The sequence below is a fragment of the Dendrobates tinctorius genome, unplaced genomic scaffold, assembly GCF_039654945.1.
Source record: "Dendrobates tinctorius isolate UK_male_01 unplaced genomic scaffold, ASM3965494v1 ptg000126l, whole genome shotgun sequence".
Taxonomy (NCBI): Eukaryota; Metazoa; Chordata; class Amphibia; order Anura; family Dendrobatidae; genus Dendrobates; species Dendrobates tinctorius.
The window spans coordinates 21,503,657-21,523,006 of record NW_027361794.1 but is presented as its reverse complement, the minus strand read 5'-3'; the positions used below and the strand labels follow the sequence as shown (position 1 = coordinate 21,523,006).

General features: G+C 45.3%; 3 protein-coding genes across 6 annotated transcripts in view; all 3 read right to left on the bottom strand.

Annotated features, from left to right (window-relative positions):
* Positions 1-19,350, bottom strand: part of LOC141047089 (uncharacterized) — a 559,273-nt gene that overhangs the window by 491,824 nt on the left and 48,099 nt on the right. The window lies entirely within an intron of this gene.
* LOC141047093 (uncharacterized) overlaps positions 1-19,350 on the bottom strand; it is a 300,636-nt gene that overhangs the window by 234,137 nt on the left and 47,149 nt on the right. The window lies entirely within an intron of this gene.
* The window catches only part of LOC141047085 (uncharacterized), a 63,044-nt gene continuing 46,368 nt past the window's right edge, over positions 2,675-19,350 (bottom strand). For 2 of the 3 annotated variants that reach the window (XM_073542033.1, XM_073542035.1), the window contains exons 2-5: positions 18,286-18,435; positions 17,977-18,156; positions 17,771-17,894; positions 2,675-4,172 (exon numbers count right to left, since the gene is read on the bottom strand). In XM_073542033.1, coding sequence (XP_073398134.1) covers positions 2,728-4,172; positions 17,771-17,894; positions 17,977-18,156; positions 18,286-18,435 — 1,899 coding nt within the window. In that variant the 3' untranslated portion in view covers positions 2,675-2,727. The remainder of the gene's footprint in view (positions 4,173-17,770; positions 17,895-17,976; positions 18,157-18,285; positions 18,436-19,350) is intronic. The other variant, XM_073542034.1, reaches the window with a different exon arrangement.

Here is a 19,350-nt window from a genome sequence, read left to right as displayed (position 1 = left end):
CCGCAACCATTTCCTCCCTGTTTATAAGGATTAGATCCAAGGTAGCAGTTCCCCTTGTTTTCTCCCCTACCTTTTGGAAGATAAAGTTGTCAGCAAGAGAAGATAAGAATTTCCTTGACCTGTTAGTTTTGCCTGAGAGAGAATCCCAACAAATGTCTGGATAGTTGAAATCTCCCATGACAACTATGGGAGATTTGATGCATAAAGAGTTCATCCATATCTTCAGCTTGCACAGGCGGCCTGCAGTAAATGCCTACAATGGTGTCCTTTCCATTGTTCTGTCCTTGTATTCTTACCCAAACAGTTTCCACAGAACTCCCAGTCTCTGAAGCTTCAATCTCTGTGCAGATATACGCGTTTCTAACATACAATGCGACACCTCCTCCTCGTTTATCAAGTCTGTTTCTTGCAAATAAGTTGTATCCTTCTAGTCTTGTATTCCAATCATGTGTATTGTCCCACCAAGTTTCCGTGATTCCAATGACATCATATTTCTTTTCCTGTGTTAGAAGTTCCAATTCTCCTTGTTTGTTGCCCATGCTTTGTGCATTAGTATAGAAACATTTTATTTTGTGATTGGTTTCTCTTTCTCCAATATTTTTATTAATTAGATTCTTTTGTCTTTGTTCTTCCTTTCCTCTTCTAATAGCAGAGTTCTCAATAGCATTTGTCAGGTGTATGGCTTTTTCTGGTCTTTTGCTTCCCTTCCCATGTTGTTCTAGTTTAAAGCTCTCCTTACAAGTGTAGCAAGGCGACTTCCAAATACATGTTTTCCAGTCTTCGTAAGGTGCACCCCATCTCTAGCAAGTAGTCCATCGTAAAGGTAATTCACTCCATGATCCATAAATCCAAATCGTTGCTGACGGCACCATCGACGTAGCCAGTTGTTCACCTGCAGAATCTTATTCCACCTCCTTGTTCCATGGCCATTCACTGGGAGGATGGAAGAGAAGACCACCTGCGCTCCCAGTTCTTTCACTTTCTTGCCTAAGTCTTCAAAGTCTCTGCAGATGGTTTCCAGGTCGTTTCTTGCTGTGTCATTTGTCCCCACATTTAGTAGCAGGAAAGGGTAGTCATCTGTAGGTCTGAAGAGTCCTGAAATCCTGTCAGACACATCTTTAATTTTTGCACCTGGAAGACAGCACATTTCTCTTGAAGTTATATCCGGTCTGCAGATAGCGGCCTCTGTTCCTCTCAACAGGGAATCCCCCATGACCACCACTCTCCGTTTCTTCTTCACAACATTTTTCTTTCTCCATCCAGGAGGACTCGGAGGGCATACAAGGTTGCTGTTTGTGGGCAAAGTCTTATCCTGATGTATTTCTTCATCGTTTTGCTGCGTGAGAGCCTGGTACTGGTTTCTGAGAAGTATGGGTGCTGACTGCCTCCTGATCCTCCTGCTTCTCTGGGTCACATGTCTCCATTCCTCTGTTTCTTCAGGTGCACTTCGAATTTCTTCTCTTTCTGTAACATGAAGAGATAATTCTGCTCTGTCTAAGAACTCTTCACCTTCCTTAATGATCTTCAACGTAGCTAACCTCTCTTCGAGATTTTGCAACTTTTCCTCCAACAGGGACACAAGCTTGCATTTGTGGCATGTGAAGTTTGGCTTTTCCACTGGTAAGTCTGTGAACATGTAGCAAGAAATGCAGCTCACCAAATGGCTCCTTGTCTCTTCCATATTGAGATTTCTTAAAAACGATGGAAGATGAGCCAAAATTCTATCGGCGCGCGGTTTTCCGATTTCCTCTTTTCAGCTGCAACAGCCAAAACCCAGTGATCGTTGAGCTCGCGGAGACTCTTCACTTATCCCAGAAGACACTGGGAATATGCAAATGATCTCAAGACTCTTCCCCTGGTTTATTCATACTAAATAATGGCACAGATCTCCCAGACATTATGGCTGCACATATCCCTAGTCTTTATAACGATATTGCACTCATTCCCTGACAGACCGCAGCACGGCTATTAGAAGCTGCTAATGATCTTTGGAGCAGGTAAGTTTTCCCTGCGTGGTATAAATTGGGCCGTCTGAACACTGAGTTTAGTCTAGGACAATTTGTCTGCACTACTAATTGACAGCTGTTATTATACCAAACAAGGGCAGTCCCTATAGGAGGAAAAACACAATAATTATACTGTATTTTCACATACTTTCTATTCCTAACACTGGAGTGACTTATAAACTTACGAAGTATATAGTTTGAAGTCTGGGATCTGCCTGTATATGGCTATTTTTTTTGACTGTTTTGGATAACAGTCAATATTAAATTAAGTCTCCTGATGAGTCGCCTTTGGTGAGGATGACGAAACCAGGAGAAATTAAAGGTTTGGAGAGAGTGTGTATACGTCACCTCACCCTATATACTGAGATGTGGGGTATATGTTTTTTCTATTACTCACCTTCTAACTAACCTTCAGGGAGTGAATTTTGGGTATAGTTTTACATTTGGAATTAATAAAGTTTAGTTTTATCCTCATCAGTGATTCTTCTAATTGAGGGACAACTTTATATATATAGCTCTGGCAAAAATTAAGAGACCACTTTTTAGTTTTAATTTTATCCTTTTGTCAGCAAATGTGAGGAATGACAAGAGACAACCCTTTTAGGAAGATCCAATTTTGGTTAAAACTATTCCAATATTATGAACATAAAAAAGGCTTCTTCTCTATGTGACATCTCTGATGTTTATTAACAGTTAGTTTCCAAGTAAAATATTTCCCACATTAAGAAAATGAAAAAGGCTTCTCCTCTGTGTGACTACTCTGATGTATAAAAAGAGCCGATTTCCGGTTAAAGCATTTCCCACATTCTGAACAGGAAAAAGGCTTCTGCCCTGTGTGAGTTCTCTGGTGCTTAACAAAATTTGATTGATTGTTAAAACATTTCCCACATTCTAAACAGGAAAAAGGCTTCTCCCCTGTGTGGGTTCTCTGGTGCTTAACCAAATCCGATTTCTGTTTAAAACATTTCCCACATTCTGAACATGAAAAAGGCTTTTCCTCTGTGTGAATTCTCTGGTGACTAACAAGATGCTCTTTCCGGTTAAAACATTTCCCACATTTTGAACAGGAAAAAGGCTTCTCCCCAGTGTGACTGGTCTGATGTCTATCAAGATGTGCTTTCTGGTTAAAACATTTCCCACATTCTGAACAGGAAAAAGGGTTCTCCCCAGTGTGAGTTCTCTGGTGACTAACAAGTTCTGATTTCCGTTTAAAACATTTCCCACATTCTGAACATGAAAAAGGCTTCTCCCCTGTGTGAATTCTCTGGTGAGTAACCAAATGTGTTTTCTTTGCAAAATATTTCCCACATTCTGAACAGGAAAAAGGCTTCTCACCTGTGTGAGTTCTCTGGTGACTAACTAGATCTGATTTCTGTGCAAAATATTTCCCACATTCTGAACAGGAAAAAGTCTTCTCTCCTGTGTGACTGCTCTGATGTCTAACAAGATGCGCTTTCTGGTTGAAACATTTACCACATTCTGAACAATAAAAAGGCTTCTCCCCAGTGTGAGTTATTTGGTGTGTAACAAAATGTGATTTCTGTGCAAAATATTTCCCACATTCTGAACAGGAAAAAGGCTTCTCCCCTGTGTGAATTCTCTTGTGTGTAACAAAGTGTGAGCTCTGTGTAAAATATTTCCCACATTCTGAACAAGAAAAAGGCGTCTCCCCTGTGTGAGTTTTCTGGTGACTAACAAGATCTGATTTCCGTTTAAAACATTTCACACATTCTGAACAGGAAAAAGGCTTCTCCCCTGTGTGAGTTCTCTGATGACTAACAAGATGCTCTTTCCGGTTAAAACATTTCACACATTCTGAACAGGAAAAAGGCTTCTCCCCTGTGTGAGTTCTTTGGTGTTTAACAAAATGTGCTTTCCATGTAAAATATTTCCCACATTCTGAACATGAAAATGACTTCTTTGCTTTAGGAGCAGTTTGCTTTTTAATGCCTCTTTTGTGATTTTGATTTTCTTTAGTAGTCGGTAATGAATTAGAAGATGGGACCTGTTTCATAGGATCAGATGACAGATCTTTGCTGTGAATGGATGATGATATATCTGGAGTAATAGCATTCACTTCATTTGTATCTTGCAGGATCTCAAGATCATCAGATTTAAAAATTGAAGATGTCAGCTGTCCCTCTGATCTCCTGGTACAGTCATCTGCTAAGATAAAAAACAATTGTAATTTTTTAATAAAATATCCTTGAGTTTTTTATTTTTGAACATTTCTACTTACACTGTCCATAAAAATAGCAAGCTATGTAAACTTTAATTATTTACCAAGACAATGATAGTTCACAATCTAATAAAAAACCTTATAGGATGAACCAGTAGTGCATGGTGTTCAACTGTTTGTTCATTTTGCCTCCCAAATATTGAATTAAAAGAAACCAATCAATGTTATGTAGGCGAAAATGATACCAATTCTCATCTCACAAAAAAACATGTCCCCACTAAGGTCCATCATGTGTCAGTGGAAAATCAGAGGTTCCCACACTATTAGTGGCTCAAAGGCTGCTGAAAAGCAATAAAGTTTCTATAAACAAATCCAGCAAAATCCGCTCTCACTTCTGAGTCTTGCAGTGTGCTCAAACAACATTTAGGATCCCTGTATTTAGCAATATTATAGTGAGAAGAATCCACTTAATTTATTGTGTGTGTCTCCTGGAGCACAATCTGGGCACTATGTGTTGGGTAATAAAATGGCAAATTAAAAAACCCCACTGCGAGAGGGTGTCCTTAATTTCACAAAAGCAGCAGTGTACTTCTGAAAATACCACCACACATGTAAAGATGTTAATGCCTATGCGTGTAGTTATACACAGAAGCTACAACTACTACTTTGGGTATAGGTTGCTAGACAAGCTGGGTGCACTGATCCTGTTAATGTCAGGAAGGCTGGGTGCACTGAGTCCAGAGCCGCAGTATACTTATACAATACATGTACCAGACTGCCACCACATGTGTATTAATTCTTTTGCATATAATTAGACATAGAGGCTCAAACTATTACCTTGGGTTTTGGTAACTGGTAACTGTCATGGTCCATGCTGGATCATGACAGATAAAATGCACTAGTAACCTTTTTTATTTCTTGCACTGTGGTGGTTTCAGTTCTAGTTTTGCCCCCGGTGGCCGTAAGGGTAATTGCACTTGATGTTTTCTTTGCTTTGCCTTTTGCCCCCGGTGGTCACTGGGATTATAGCAGCCTTTAGCCCCTGATCATTTGACCATTCCCTTTTCCTATATAGTTTCACATGGTCTATGAGCAGGTGTTGGTGATAGCATCTTTTTGGGATTCCAACCACGGTGAAGGGAGCAGCTGGCTGAGGTGAAGCCACTGCAGAAACCTGGTGAAGTTAGCAGCTGGCTTGAAGGTTGGAGCCACAGCTGAAACTGGTGTTGAACTCTGGCTGCCCGGTGTCCGCAGCAGAGTGAGATGGTGAAGGTGGCAGCTGGCTCTGAGGTGTCGAGCCACTGAGAAAAGTTAATCCGGTGATGCACTCTGCTGCCTGGTACTGCAGCAGAGCAAGATAAGTCTTTTTGTGTTTCCCCTGTTTGTATTTTTCCCTGGTGTGTATTAGTACAGCGGTGGGGCCAGTGCCTGCACCACCCAGCTCCCTAGCAAGGGATAGGTGTAGGGTGTGCTATGGTGACAGGTATCCTGATCGGCGCCCGGTGCGGAACCGGCCTAGGGATCATTAGAAGTGGAGGGACACTGACTCAGGGGAGTGCAGGAGGTCTCCACAAACCCCGTTCCCTATTGCAGGGCCCACCGTTGTAACTGTTGCCCTTTCCCCGTGTCTTGTTTTAGTACCGGCCTGCAGGCCGTGTCACACAAGACAGTTACACGTGCCGTGTCTTGTTGTCTGAGTTACCGGCCTACGGGTCGAATCACACAGGACAGGTCCACATGACATTATCACCAACCATAACATTTTTCTCTGGTGACCCATGGGCCAAGTTCAGACCAGTGAGCAGTTGCTGCTGGCCCTCACTGAGGTTAGGGAGGAGCTGAATGATGTGTTTCAGCAGCACCTGCAGCGGAATTATGGGTCTGAGGCTTATCCTCTGCCTCAACTAGAGGGGCCACATACGGCTTTGGCGAGGATGTGCCGTGGAGTCCCTGCTGGGTGGCAGGACTTGCTTATACAGGTGGACGTACCCAGGCAGGTGGGTGGAGTCGGTATCCCTATGGTGCTGCCTGGTGTTCCCCAAGGTGAAGGGGTACATCCCTGTAGTGAGCAGACTAATGATTTAGTCCTTGGCACTGACGCAGAAACTTCTGTACTGTCAGAGAAGCCGTGTTCCCCTGGTCGTGTGGAGGAAGACGACCTGGGAGTGTATATTACCTCCTCGCCCTCAGAAGGTACTATGTCAGCAGAGATGATGGTTGGTGAGGTACCTGAGGGCATACCGGTGCTTGTTAACAGTGGAGCAGAAGTCAGTCTGGTGGATGCTCAGGTTGTCCAGGCTCATAGTCTGAGGTGTAAGACGCTGGACAAACCCATTAGCATCCAGGCCATTAACTCTGTCCCACTGAGCCAGGGGGGGTTAAACTAAGTCATAGAAGACATTGAACTGCATAGCGGACATCAAGATGTGTCCCAGCCATACTACGTCTTGGAGGGAAATCCAGCACCTATCGTTATGGGCCCCCCTTGGTCTAAAAAACACAACCCGGTCTTAGATTGGCGGACTAGGGAAGTAGTCAGCTGGGAGCAGTCGTGTGAGGGCTGCTGCCTATGGGTTACTGTCTCTGCTGTCTCTCTACAAACGTCCCCTTCCTCTCCAGTAGCAGCTGAGATGCTGCAGGAGAGTAGGGGCAAGGCTCAACCCTCGCCATTAGCCAACCCTGAGAGGCACAGACTTCGTGGTGGAAGGGGTTGGAGGGTGGTGTTTCCCTTGGTGAATTGCGGGGGTGTAAGTGTGGTGACACGGGGGATGCCTCTGTTTTCAGTGCCAGAAAGAGTTCACCCTATTTTGACAAACGAATGTGTGGCAATAAATGTTGAGGTCCGGACCTGTGTGTGAACGAGCATGTATGGGTGGCCACCAAAAACATCCAGTGGAAGTGTGTTGTGGGGGTCTGGAATTCTCAGGTGATCGGGCCGTATCTGGTGTCAGCTATCCAGGGCCTGGAGACTTACCAGCTGGAGTTACCCACATACTTGCCCATACACCTCTCGCTCCCCGGATCGGCGCTTTAAAGATGGGTGGTGCCTCCGGAACATACATTGCCATTACCAGAGGTGCTCGTTTGTCATAAACCTGAAGTGCAGGTAGTTGCTGGGGTGAACTCTGGACCTGGGCGTCCCCGCTGTAGGTGGTTCCCTGATGAGGAGCGGTCTTGAGGGTCCAGAGGCCCCTCATTAAGGGGAGGGTAACCTTTTTCTTTTCTTGCACTGTGGTGGTTTCAGTTCTAGTTTTGCCTCCGGTGGCCGTTAGGGTCATTGCACTTGACGTTTTCTTTGCTTTGCCTTTTGCCCCCGGTGGTCACTGGGATTATAGCAGCCTTTAGCCCCTGATCATTTGACCATTCCCTTTTCCTATATAGGGTCACATGGTCTATGAGCAGGTGTTGGTGATAGCGTCTTTTTGGGATTCCAGCCACGGTGAAGGGAGCAGCTGGCTGATGTGAAGCCACTGCAGAAACCTGGTGAAGTTAGCATAGCAGCTGGCTTGAATAGACACAATATTATAGGCATTATCAACAATAATATCAATACTATTATATGCATCACGGAAAAATGGGGGCAGGTCACTGAAGGATTAATGAACTGTCATAAGCCAAAAGTTATGAGTATGTAAGCAGAGCACCACATAAAGCCCCGCCAGCAGCCCCACTCACAGTACGAGAATCTCATTAAAGGGAATCTGTCACCCTTTTTTTTCCCTATGAGCTGCCAGCATTGACATCAGGGGCTTATCTACAGCATTCTGTAATGCTGTAGATAAGCCCCGATGTAACCTGAAAGATAAGAAAAGCACGTTAGATTATACTCACCGGAGGGGGGGCGGTCCGATCTTGATCCGGTGGGTGTCGCGGCCCGGTCCGACGCCTCCCATCTTCATATGATGCTGTCCCCTTCATCCCTTCCAGTAGTGGCTCCGGTGCAGGCGCACTACTCTGCCCTGTTGAGGGCAGAGCAGAGTCCTGCGGTGCGCAGATGTCGGGAGAGGTCTGGCGCCTGCACAGTATAGTATTCTGCTCTGCCCTCAACAGGGCAGAGCAGTGCGCCTGAGCCACTACTGGAAGGAAAGAAGGGGACCGCATCGTATGAAGATGGGAGGCACCGGACTGCGACACCCATCGGACCGGACCGCCCCCTCCGGTGAGTATAATCTAACTTGTTTTTCTTATCTTTCAGGGTACATCGGGGGCTTATCTACAGCATTACAGAATGCTGTAGATAAGCCCCTGATGACAATGCCGGCAGCTGATAGTCCAAAAAAAGGGTGACAGATTCCCTTTAACTGAAAATGACAAAGATTAAACAAAAGCACAAGACAGATTTCATCACCAGGTATCAATGTAATCAGTATAATGGCGCTGACCTGATACTGTTTGTAGATAACGATGCACAATGCTGCTGACAGGTTCACTTTAAATTTAGATCTTAGGCATTTGGAAGAAGCAATGGAGAGCTTTTTTTAAGACTATAAGGGAGTTACAGACTCACATAAGTGAGGCAGACAGATCCTACCACAATCAAACCATCATACAGAATGAACATGTACAAAAAGACATTTTTTATTCTATGTTACATCCCCAACAACAACGTATGTTTGAGGGGAGAACTCCAACACTAAACCAGACTTTCACTCATTTATGGTGGACCATTGGTGCTACTATGAGTCATAACCAGAAGAGTAGAGAAAGTATTAGCACCCCTCATTTCAGGAGATATTGTGCAGTAATCCAAATTCCTTAGGATCGAAAACATAATGGAATTTACGGCATGGAGTGAATCTGTGGTGCCCCTGAAGGTTCAGTCGCCACAGACGTACTGCACCTCAGCAGAGGTGTGATACTCCTCTCTCATGTAAGGAGGGGGCACTATCCAGAACTCACACACTTACATCCAAAACTGTACCTCTCAGGGCCTGGGAGGAGCTAGGTAGAGGGTGTGGGTGGAGAAAGTAGAAGGGGAGGAGTTAGAGGGAGTTCTCATGGAAACAGGAGTCAGCTGGATGAAAGTGGACAGTTGGTGCTGGGGACTGAAGGAGAGAGGAGCACATCCCTATACTAGCGCAGTGTGTGAGAAAAGAGGAGAGAAGGAAGAGGTCCTAGGGGCACGGGAAGTGAGGAATCCACCCATGGCGTCCGAATCCTCACCGACAGAAGTCAGGTGGAGGGACCAAGTCACAGTAGGGGACCAGCCCCAGACTGGAGGAGAAACTGAGGACTCAGCTAGCTAACTAGAGGCTGCGGTATCTGCATGTGCTGCAGCCACATTCGCACACAATCGCTGAAAAGGCAGTGTCATGTCCCACGACTTGGGAAATCATTTAATATTTGCATTGTTTGTGTGGCATCTCTGTTGCTAGGCAGAAGTTTGCCTTTCCCTGTATTTTGTTCCAACTCTCTCCCTGTAGTCCTGTGATGTATGTTTGTTCCCTCCTTCATTCTCCATTTTGTGATCGTCCCTCCATCTGTATGCATCCTGTTACATGTCCTCTGAAGAATATTCCTTTTTACCTGCTGCTTTCATCATAATACAAGAATTTCAGTTAAAGCATCCCTCTTTTCCTGGAGTCTTCTTACATGAGATCGTGGCTGAGTTAAGCTGTCTGATTAATCGGTATGAACGTGAGTACAGGTCGATACGGAAGGGGCCCAGAAAGAGAGGTCTATCCAGGCACCATACGTTCTACATATCCATGAGTCAGAATAGTAAAAAGGAATAACCTGCCTTCAGAGGCAGTAACTCAAGGTCTGTGCTAAATCTCAGTGTAAAGGACATTTCCCAGATAGACTGTAACCCAGTTCCAGCCAGACCCCAGCGTGCATAGAAGCTACACACTGCAGCTGAACAGAGAGGAATATAACTCCCATCATTACACAGGACCCTGCAGCTGCTCCAGCATTAGATACAAAGTATCAACTCTGTGCAGAGTCTCTGTGTATTTCCTGTTGCTGAACAGTGGGAAGTATAACCCCCATCATCAACTCTTCCTGCCTGCAATCTAATCGTGTCTGAAGCAAGGAATACAATGTCCATACCAGACTTACAAGCACAGGAAAGAGACCCAGACCCCCATCCACCATCTAGCGAAAGGGGAAAACGTACAGTCAAACCCACATGGAAAGTCATGGACAATTTAGAGACTGCAAAATGTGAATTATATAGTGATGTGTCTTCAGTATGGAAGAAAGTGCTGAGTCATATAGACACTGCATCAAGGCCTGCTTCTCATGAGTTACCACCAGAGGGAGTCCTAGAACAATTATGCACAGCATACCAGATGTATATGGAGAAGAGTGACCAATACATTATTCTCCTGAAGAAACTGAATCTCCCAGAGACTTTAAATGAATTGCAAGGTTTCCAGCAGCTTAATTCTGAAAGACACTGCACTGTACGTGACATTAAAGCCAAGATAGAGGCTAGAATCGCACGAACACCAGATGCATCAACTCGCTCATCCAAATCGTGTAAGCACTCAAAACGTTCATCTAGGTCAAGTTCATCAAAATATTCTACTCTTACTGAGCAGCTTATAAGAGCACGTGCTAAGGCTGAAACTACTAAGGTACAAGCTGCCTTTGCACAAAAGAGAGCAGAAATGGACGCAGCTGTTGCACAAAAGAGCAGAAATGGATGCAGCTGCTGCACAAAATAGAGCAGAAATGGATGCAGAAGCGGCACGCGTGAAAGCGGAAAAGGAAGCTCTAGAGAAGGAATGTGAGCATGCAACAGCCATGGCAGAATTAAAGGTACTCGAGTAGGCTGTCAGTGGGAGTCAAAGAGACAGCGTCAGTTTGTGTGAAATGGAGGCAGAAGACCCTACTGAACGCACAAGAGACTACGTGCTAAGCCAAGATGGCGAACCGCAGATCATCACTAACACTCTTGATGGTGTTGACGCTTCTCTAGAGCACCAGGATGCCGATCCACTTACAGAATCCTGCATTCCATTCAAGGTCATTATACCCTCGACAACCACACAGTGCCACCTCCACATGTAGCAGAAACTATACCCACCAAACCAGTTGCTGGACTAAATGCATATGCCACTCCATACTTCCCCATGTTTCAAGGCCAAGACGTCTCCACCTCTATGTACAACACCGCTCAGCCTACAATTGTGCATCCTAAGTCAGAAAGAACAGACATGTCCGACTTCGCAAGGTACATGATTCGCCGTGAACTTACTAAAACCGGTCTCACAAGGTTCGACGACCAACCTGAAAATTACAGAGGTTGGAAAAGTGCCTTTAGAACCGTAACTGGTGACCTCGGCATCACTGCTGCGGAAGAGCTGGACCTGCTGATCAGATGGTTAGGACCACAATCCACAGAGCGTGTCAAGAGACTCAGGTCTGTACATATCAGTAATCCAACGGCTGGTCTCATGGCTGCATGGGAAAGACTAGAGAGAAACTTTGGCAGTCCAGAAGCCATAGAGGATGCACTGTTCAAGCGACTACAGAGTTTTCCAAAGATATCCAGCAAGGACAGTTCAAAGTTCCTAGAGCTCAGTGACCTGCTGCTAGAGCTCCAGCTGGCCAAGGCAGACACCCACCTACCTGGCCTTAGCTACCTGGACACTGCTCGGGGAGTAAACCCCATTATCTCCAAGCTACCATACAATGTACAAGAGAAGTGGAATGCAATAGGGTCAAAATACAAGAAAGACCATCAAGTGTCATTTCCTCCGTTCTCCTACTTCTGTGAGTTTATAAAAGACATTGCAGAACGTAAGAACGACCCAAGCTTTTCCTACGGAGAATCCAGTGGCCCAGCTTCACCTCCCTCTAAATACGTGAGCACACGCTCGAATGACAGAAACCGCAGGGGTCCAGTGTCAGTGAAGAAGACGGATATTCTTCCCTTACCAACATCAGCCCCAGGCAAGAGCAACAAGGGTGAAAAGATAGAGAACCCAAATCGTGAGTGTCCCATCCACAAGAAGCCACATCCCTTAAAAAAGTGCATCGGCTTCAGGAAGAAACCGCTCCAAGAACGCAAGGAACTTCTAAAGAAGTTCGGGGTATGCTACAGATGTTGTGCTTCTACTGAACACCTTGCTAAAGACTGCAAAACTACAATTAAGTGTATGGAGTGTGACAGTGAGGATCACGTACAAGCACTCCACCCATACCGTCCTGACTCTACACGTACTCCTTCCCCACCACGAGCCATGGCGGGGAGGACGCAGCTCAAACTGCAAGTCATACCACAATATCTTCTTCATGCACAGAAGTCTGCGGACAAGGTCTCTGGGACAAGTCCTGTGTGAAGATTTGCCTGGTGAACGTACAGTGGGGCAAAAAAGTATTTAGTCAGTCAGCAATAGTGCAAGTTCCACCACTTAAAAAGATGAGAGGCGTCTGTAATTTACATCATAGGTAGACCTCAACTATGGGAGACAAACTGAGAAAAAAAAATCCAGAAAATCACATTGTCTGTTTTTTTTTCATTTTATTTGCATATTATGGTGGAAAATAAGTATTTGGTCAGAAACAAGCAATCAAGATTTCTGGCTCTCACAGACCTGTAACTTCTTCTTTAAGAGTCTCCTCTTTCCTCCACTCATTACCTGTAGTAATGGCACCTGTTTAAACTTGTTATCAGTATAAAAAGACACCTGTGCACACCCTCAAACAGTCTGACTCCAAACTCCACTATGGTGAAGACCAAAGAGCTGTCAAAGGACACCAGAAACAAAATCGTAGCCCTGCACCAGGCTGGGAAGACTGAATCTGCAATAGCCAACCAGCTTGGAGTGAAGAAATCAACTGTGGGAGCAATAATTAGAAAATGGAAGACATACAAGACCACTGATAATCTCCCTCGATCTGGTGCTCCACGCAAAATCCCACCCCGTGGGGTCAGAATGATCACAAGAACGGTGAGCAAAAATCCCAGAACCACGCGGGGGGACCTAGTGAATGAACTGCAGAGAGCTGGGACCAATGTAACAAGGCCTACCATAAGTAACACACTACGCCACCATGGACTCAGATCCTGCAGTGCCAGACGTGTCCCACTGCTTAAGCCTGTACATGTCCGGGCCCGTCTGAAGTTTGCTAGAGAGCATTTGGATGATCCAGAGGAGTTTTGGGAGAATGTCCTATGGTCTGATGAAACCAAACTGGAACTGTTTGGTAGAAACACAACTTGTCGTGTTGGGAGGAAAAAGAATACTGAGTTGCATCCATCAAACACCATACCTACTGTAAAGCATGGTGGTGGAAACATCATGCTTTGGGGCTGTTTCTCTGCAAAGGGGCCAGGACGACTGATCCGGGTACATGAAAGAATGAATGGGGCCATGTATCGTGAGATTTTGAGTGAAAACCTCCTTCCATCAGCAAGGGCATTGAAGATGAAACGTGGCTGGGTCTTTCAACATGACAATGATCCAAAGCACACCGCCAGGGCAACGAAGGAGTGGCTTCGTAAGAAGCATTTCAAGGTCCTGGAGTGGCCTAGCCAGTCTCCAGATCTCAATCCTATAGAAAACCTTTGGAGGGAGTTGAAAGTCCGTGTTGCCAAGCGAAAAGCCAAAAACATCACTGCTCTAGAGGAGATCTGCATGGAGGAATGGGCCAACATACCAACAGTGTGTGGCAACCTTGTGAAGACTTACAGAAAACGTTTGACCTCTGTCATTGCCAACAAAGGATATATCACAAAGTATTGAGATGAAATTTTGTTTCTGACCAAATACTTATTTTCCACCATAATATGCAAATAAAATGAAAAAAAAAAAAACAGACAATGTGATTTTCTGGATTTTTTTTTCTCAGTTTGTCTCCCATAGTTGAGGTCTACCTATGATGTAAATTACAGATGCCTCTCATCTTTTTAAGTGGTGGAACTTGCACTATTGCTGACTGACTAAATACTTTTTTGCCCCACTGTATATCCCAACGGTTACCCAGAGAAAGCCGCGAAGGTGTACGTCCTCTTGGATGATCAGAGCAACCGATCACTTGCAAGGTCAGAACTCTTTGATATGTTTAACTTAAAGGGAAATGCTTACCCTTACACCTTAGGTACCTGCAGCGGTGTTACAGAGGTCTCTGGGAGAAGGGCCAGTGGTCTTATAGCGACATCCCTCGACAACACCGTGGAGATACCCTTACCCACACTTGTCGAGTGCAACCAGATTCCATCCAATCGAGAAGAGATCCCAACGCCAGAGGCTGCTCTTCATCACCCACATCTCAAGGGGATAGCAAACAAGATACCAGCCCTCAACAACAGCGCAGATATCCTGATTCTGCTTGGCAGAGACATTCTCCGGCTGCACAAGGTACGTCAGCAAATTAACGGACCACAAGACGCACCATTTGCCCAACGCTTTGATCTAGGCTGGGTAATTATAGGCGATGTTTGCATACACAAGATGAAGAGACCTAATAACATCTCCTCTTACAAAACACACATATTGCCAAATGGTCGCAGCACTCATTTTCAGCCATGCCCACATCATTACTGGGTGAAAGAGAAAGTGAGCAACACCAAGAGGCAACAGGAATCCTTCAACAACATGAACATGCTCCAGCCCTGGGACGAAAACCTCGGGTCAACAGTGTTCGATTCCACAAGTGAAGACAACAAGTTAGCACCCACAAGGGAAGATAAAGAATTCATAAAGGTTATGGACAAAGAATTTGTTCAAGATGACTCCAACAGTTGGGTAGCTCCTTTACCCTTTTGTTTCCCAAGAGCGAGGTTGCCAAACAACCTGCAGCAAGCAACTGCAAGGTTCTCATCCTTAAAACGTACCCTAAAGAGGAAACCAGAGATGGAGAAGCATTTCATTGACTTTATGCAGAACATCTTTGACAAAGATCATGCTGAACCTGCGCCACCACTGAAGGAAGGAGAAGAATGTTGGTACCTTCCATCCTTTGGCGTCTATCACCCTCGCAAGCCTAACCAGATCAGAGTGGTGTTTCACTCCAGTGCTCAGTATGAAGGCCTCTCTCTCAACAACCTGCTACTAACTGGACCCAACCTGAACAACAGCCTCCTTGGAGTATTGATCCGCTTCAGACAAGAACCTGTTGCTATAATGGCCGACATCCAGCAGATGTTTCATCGCTTCATCATGAAGGAAGACAGCAGAAACTATCTTAGGTTCCTATGGCACAAAGACAACAATGTCAACAATCAAGTCATAGACTACCGGATGAAGGTCCATGTCTTCGGCAACAGTCCTTCACCTGCTGTGGCGATCTACGGACTGAGACGGACAGCCCAGGAAGGTGAGAGAGAGTACGGATCCGATGCTCATCAATTCGTAGAGAAGAACTTCTACGTAGACGACGGGCTCAAGTCCTTGCCCACAAGTGAAGAGGCAATTGACCTACTCTCCAGGACACAGGAAATGCTATCCACATCAAACCTCAGACTCCACAAGATCATCTCTAACAGTCAAGAAGTAATGAGCGCGTTTCCATCTGAGGACCATGCCACGAACCTAAAGGACCTCAACCTAGGTTCTGATGTTCCTCCCACACAGCGCAGCCTTGGTCTACTGTGGGATATCAAACAGGACACCTTCACCTTCCAGTGTCGCCCTGTGACAAACCCTTTACCAAATGAGGAGTCCTATCTGTCATAAACAGCATCTACGATCCTCTTGGGTTTGTAGCATCCATCACTATTCAAGGCAAGATACTGTTAAGACAGCTCACTGCCGAGAACACTGATTGGGACACCCCGCTTCCGACTCAGAAACAGCAAAGGTGGGAGACATGGAGGAAGTCCTTGAAGTTCTTAGAGCAACTCCAAGTCCCACGTTGTTATTCTCCAATGATTCTTACCCCAGCTACACTTCTTACACAGAAGATTGGAGCTGCTACAGTTCCTCCCGGGAATTTCGATAACAAGGACATTTACAAACGTCAGTGGAAGCAAGTACAACACATAGCCAACGTGTTTTGGCACCGTTGGAAGACCGAATACTTGCACCTGCTTCAAAACCGTCACAAATGGCAGACACCCAGTCCCAATCTCCAAGAAGGAGACCTTGTTCTCTTAAAAGACAAAGAGGCTCATCGTAACGACTGGCCAATGGGTCTTATCACCAAGGTCATGCCCAGCGAGGACGGAAAGACTCGTAAGACAGAAGTTAAGGTGACAAAAGGGGGCTCTACCCGAACCTTCCTCCGTCCGGTCACCGATCTCGTGCTGCTACTGCCAAAAGAGGACGTCACATGAACTGAACATTGCTCCTGGACGTTGCTCATGGCGGGGAGCATTCCTCCTCATTCCCCAGTTTTTTATTGAACATTGACATTTTCCATTGGATTGCTGGGTTGGTGGAAGAGTTGGCATGTTTCTGGCTTCCCCAATCCGAAGATGGGTTTATAGTCTTGGACTTATCTTCCGGTGTGATCTACGGGTCAACAACAACGAGTTGGACTTTAAAAATGTTTGATGTTTATTATTGCACACATGTTTTTCTCTTTTCTCTTGTTTTTCAGGTTCGAACAACTTCGAAGAATTATGGACATCGTGAAATCCAAGGATTTCAGACGGGGAGTGTCATGTCCCACGACTTGGGAAATCATTTAATATTTGCATTGTTTGTGTGGCATCTCTGTTGCTAGGCAGAAGTTTGCCTTTCCCTGTATTTTGTTCCAACTCTCTCCCTGTAGTCCTGTGATGTATGTTTGTTCCCTCCTTCATTCTCCATTTTGTGATCGTCCCTCCATCTGTATGCATCCTGTTACATGTCCTCTGAAGAATATTCCTTTTTACCTGCTGCTTTCATCATAATACAAGAATTTCAGTTAAAGCATCCCTCTTTTCCTGGAGTCTTCTTACATGAGATCGTGGCTGAGTTAAGCTGTCTGATTAATCGGTATGAACGTGAGTACAGGTCGATACGGAAGGGGCCCAGAAAGAGAGGTCTATCCAGGCACCATACGTTCTACATATCCATGAGTCAGAATAGGCAGCAGTATAGAATCAAGGGGAGCAAGAGTTCATTGCCTGACAGGATCCAGGGCTGAAGGCTCTGGACACTGTGCGTGAAGGCGCAGGGCAGGAGAGAAGGGAGCCAGTGCAGTGAGACAGCCAGGGAAGGAACATCTGAAGGGGGTTCCGACACAGTGCACCACAAGTTACTTGAGAGCTGGCTGGACCACCGACCCGGAGGACACAGCACCCCGGCTGGGGAATGTAACTGGAGAACTGTGAGTAAAAGTGTGGAAACTGCACTCTGCTGTGTCCTCGGATTTATTTACTGCGTTACCTGCCTTGCACCACAATACCATCATCATCTCTAACATCTATAACTGCCCTGGGGCCTAGCTATGCCCGTGGAGAGCTGTAACAACTCTGCTGTTTCACCAACAGCCCCAGCGGTCTCTTTTGCAGCGTCGGCTATCACCTTCATTGCCGAACACCATGGGTGGTGTCACGAATATATTTCCCCATAAACTATTACCCCCATCTTTTATTTACATTGAACAACCAGGATCACGGACTGGAAGAAACACATACAGGGACTGAATTCATTGTTTACATACAGATAATTATAGGCAGTGTGTATTTAGTCCTGTCTATTACCTGGTGATGTGAGGGGCTGGGGAACATCCATCATGAAATCCTTGTACAGATCTTTGTGTCCTTCTAAATACTCCCACTCCTCCATGGAGAAATAGACAGCGACATCCTGACACCTTATAGGAACCTGACACGTATAAAGATACAGTCATCCCCCGATCCCTTCATAGCATTACTGTATAATGTCCCAGCATTCCCAGCAGTGTCACCTCTCCAGTCAGCAGCTCAATCATCTTGTAGGTGAGTTCTAGGATCTTCTGGTCATTGATGTCCTCATGTATCAGGGGGTGAGGTGGAGGCCCCATCATTGGGCTCAGGGGTCTTCCCCATCTCTCAGACTCCGGGTCCTTAGAGCGCTCACTAGAGGTCTTCTTCACTACTGTGTAATCCTGGTTATGGAGAGACACATTATTAAATCTCACTACAGACATTTCCAGAGTCCTCACCTCTCCAGTTCTGTCCATCTGTTATTCCCATAGATAAGAATGATGTAATGTACCATCATCAGAATCTCTCACCTCTCCAGTAAGCCGGAAGAGGATCTCTAGGGTGAGGTGTAATATCCTCTCCACCATCTTGTCTCTGTCCATATTCATCCTTGATGGGTAAATCAGGAAAATTCTCTTATACGGAAGATCTTCACTGAGAGGATCCGATATTGTAGAGAACTGAATGGGAAGATGAGCCAATGTCACATCTAAAAATCCTGTGTAATAATACAATTACTGGAGATAAGGGAAACATATGATTTATTATTTTACAGTATCTAATTTTCTTCTTTACATCTACTAATAAAACCTATATATTTAGGCCACAGACAACAAGCAGTTTCTTCCTCGGAGTCGGCAGCTGAATACGTTCCTCATAGACTCATATTCCATAACGCTAATTCTCGTCTCATTTACCAACACTGGAATCGGCATTAGCAGTACTGCAGGAGATATTCCCGTCTTCCCCGCACTGGAATCTTCTGTCACGTTAGATCTCATGTCTGATTCACATACAGAAGTTTGAGGCTTTTATAAAAGATTTTTTTTGTTTGCACAAACAACATGGACAGAAATTATCTGACCCCAAACTCTCCATGTACAGTGATTTATGGGATTTATTTCTGGCCTTAGGCTTTCCTTTTATAGGAAGTACGCCAGAACAAAACAGATAAAATGTTTCAAATGAAAATTGGCTCCAACAATTCTTGGAAAAATTAAAAAACAGCAGAAGACTAGGGATGGGCGAATCCTGAAATACTCGGAATCGCTAGACTCTAACGAGTCCGACTCGGAAACTCGCTATTCGTTGCAAGTCTAGCGAGTCCAATGTTAATGAATGGGGATGCGAGTATTGCAGCGATTCCTGTGCTCCCATTTTTTTTACTCTTTACTCTCGCAAGTGGCCCCTAGCTTAGCGATTTAGAATTCATCCCTAAAGCACAGAAAATCGCTTCTACATCAGGCTAGAAGCTAAACAGGAAGTCACCTGTGCTAACCGATTTACTGCACAGGCTGATCTGATATTCTGCACACACAGGCAGATCTGATATTCTGCACACACAGGCAGATCTGATCTGCACACACAGGGCGATC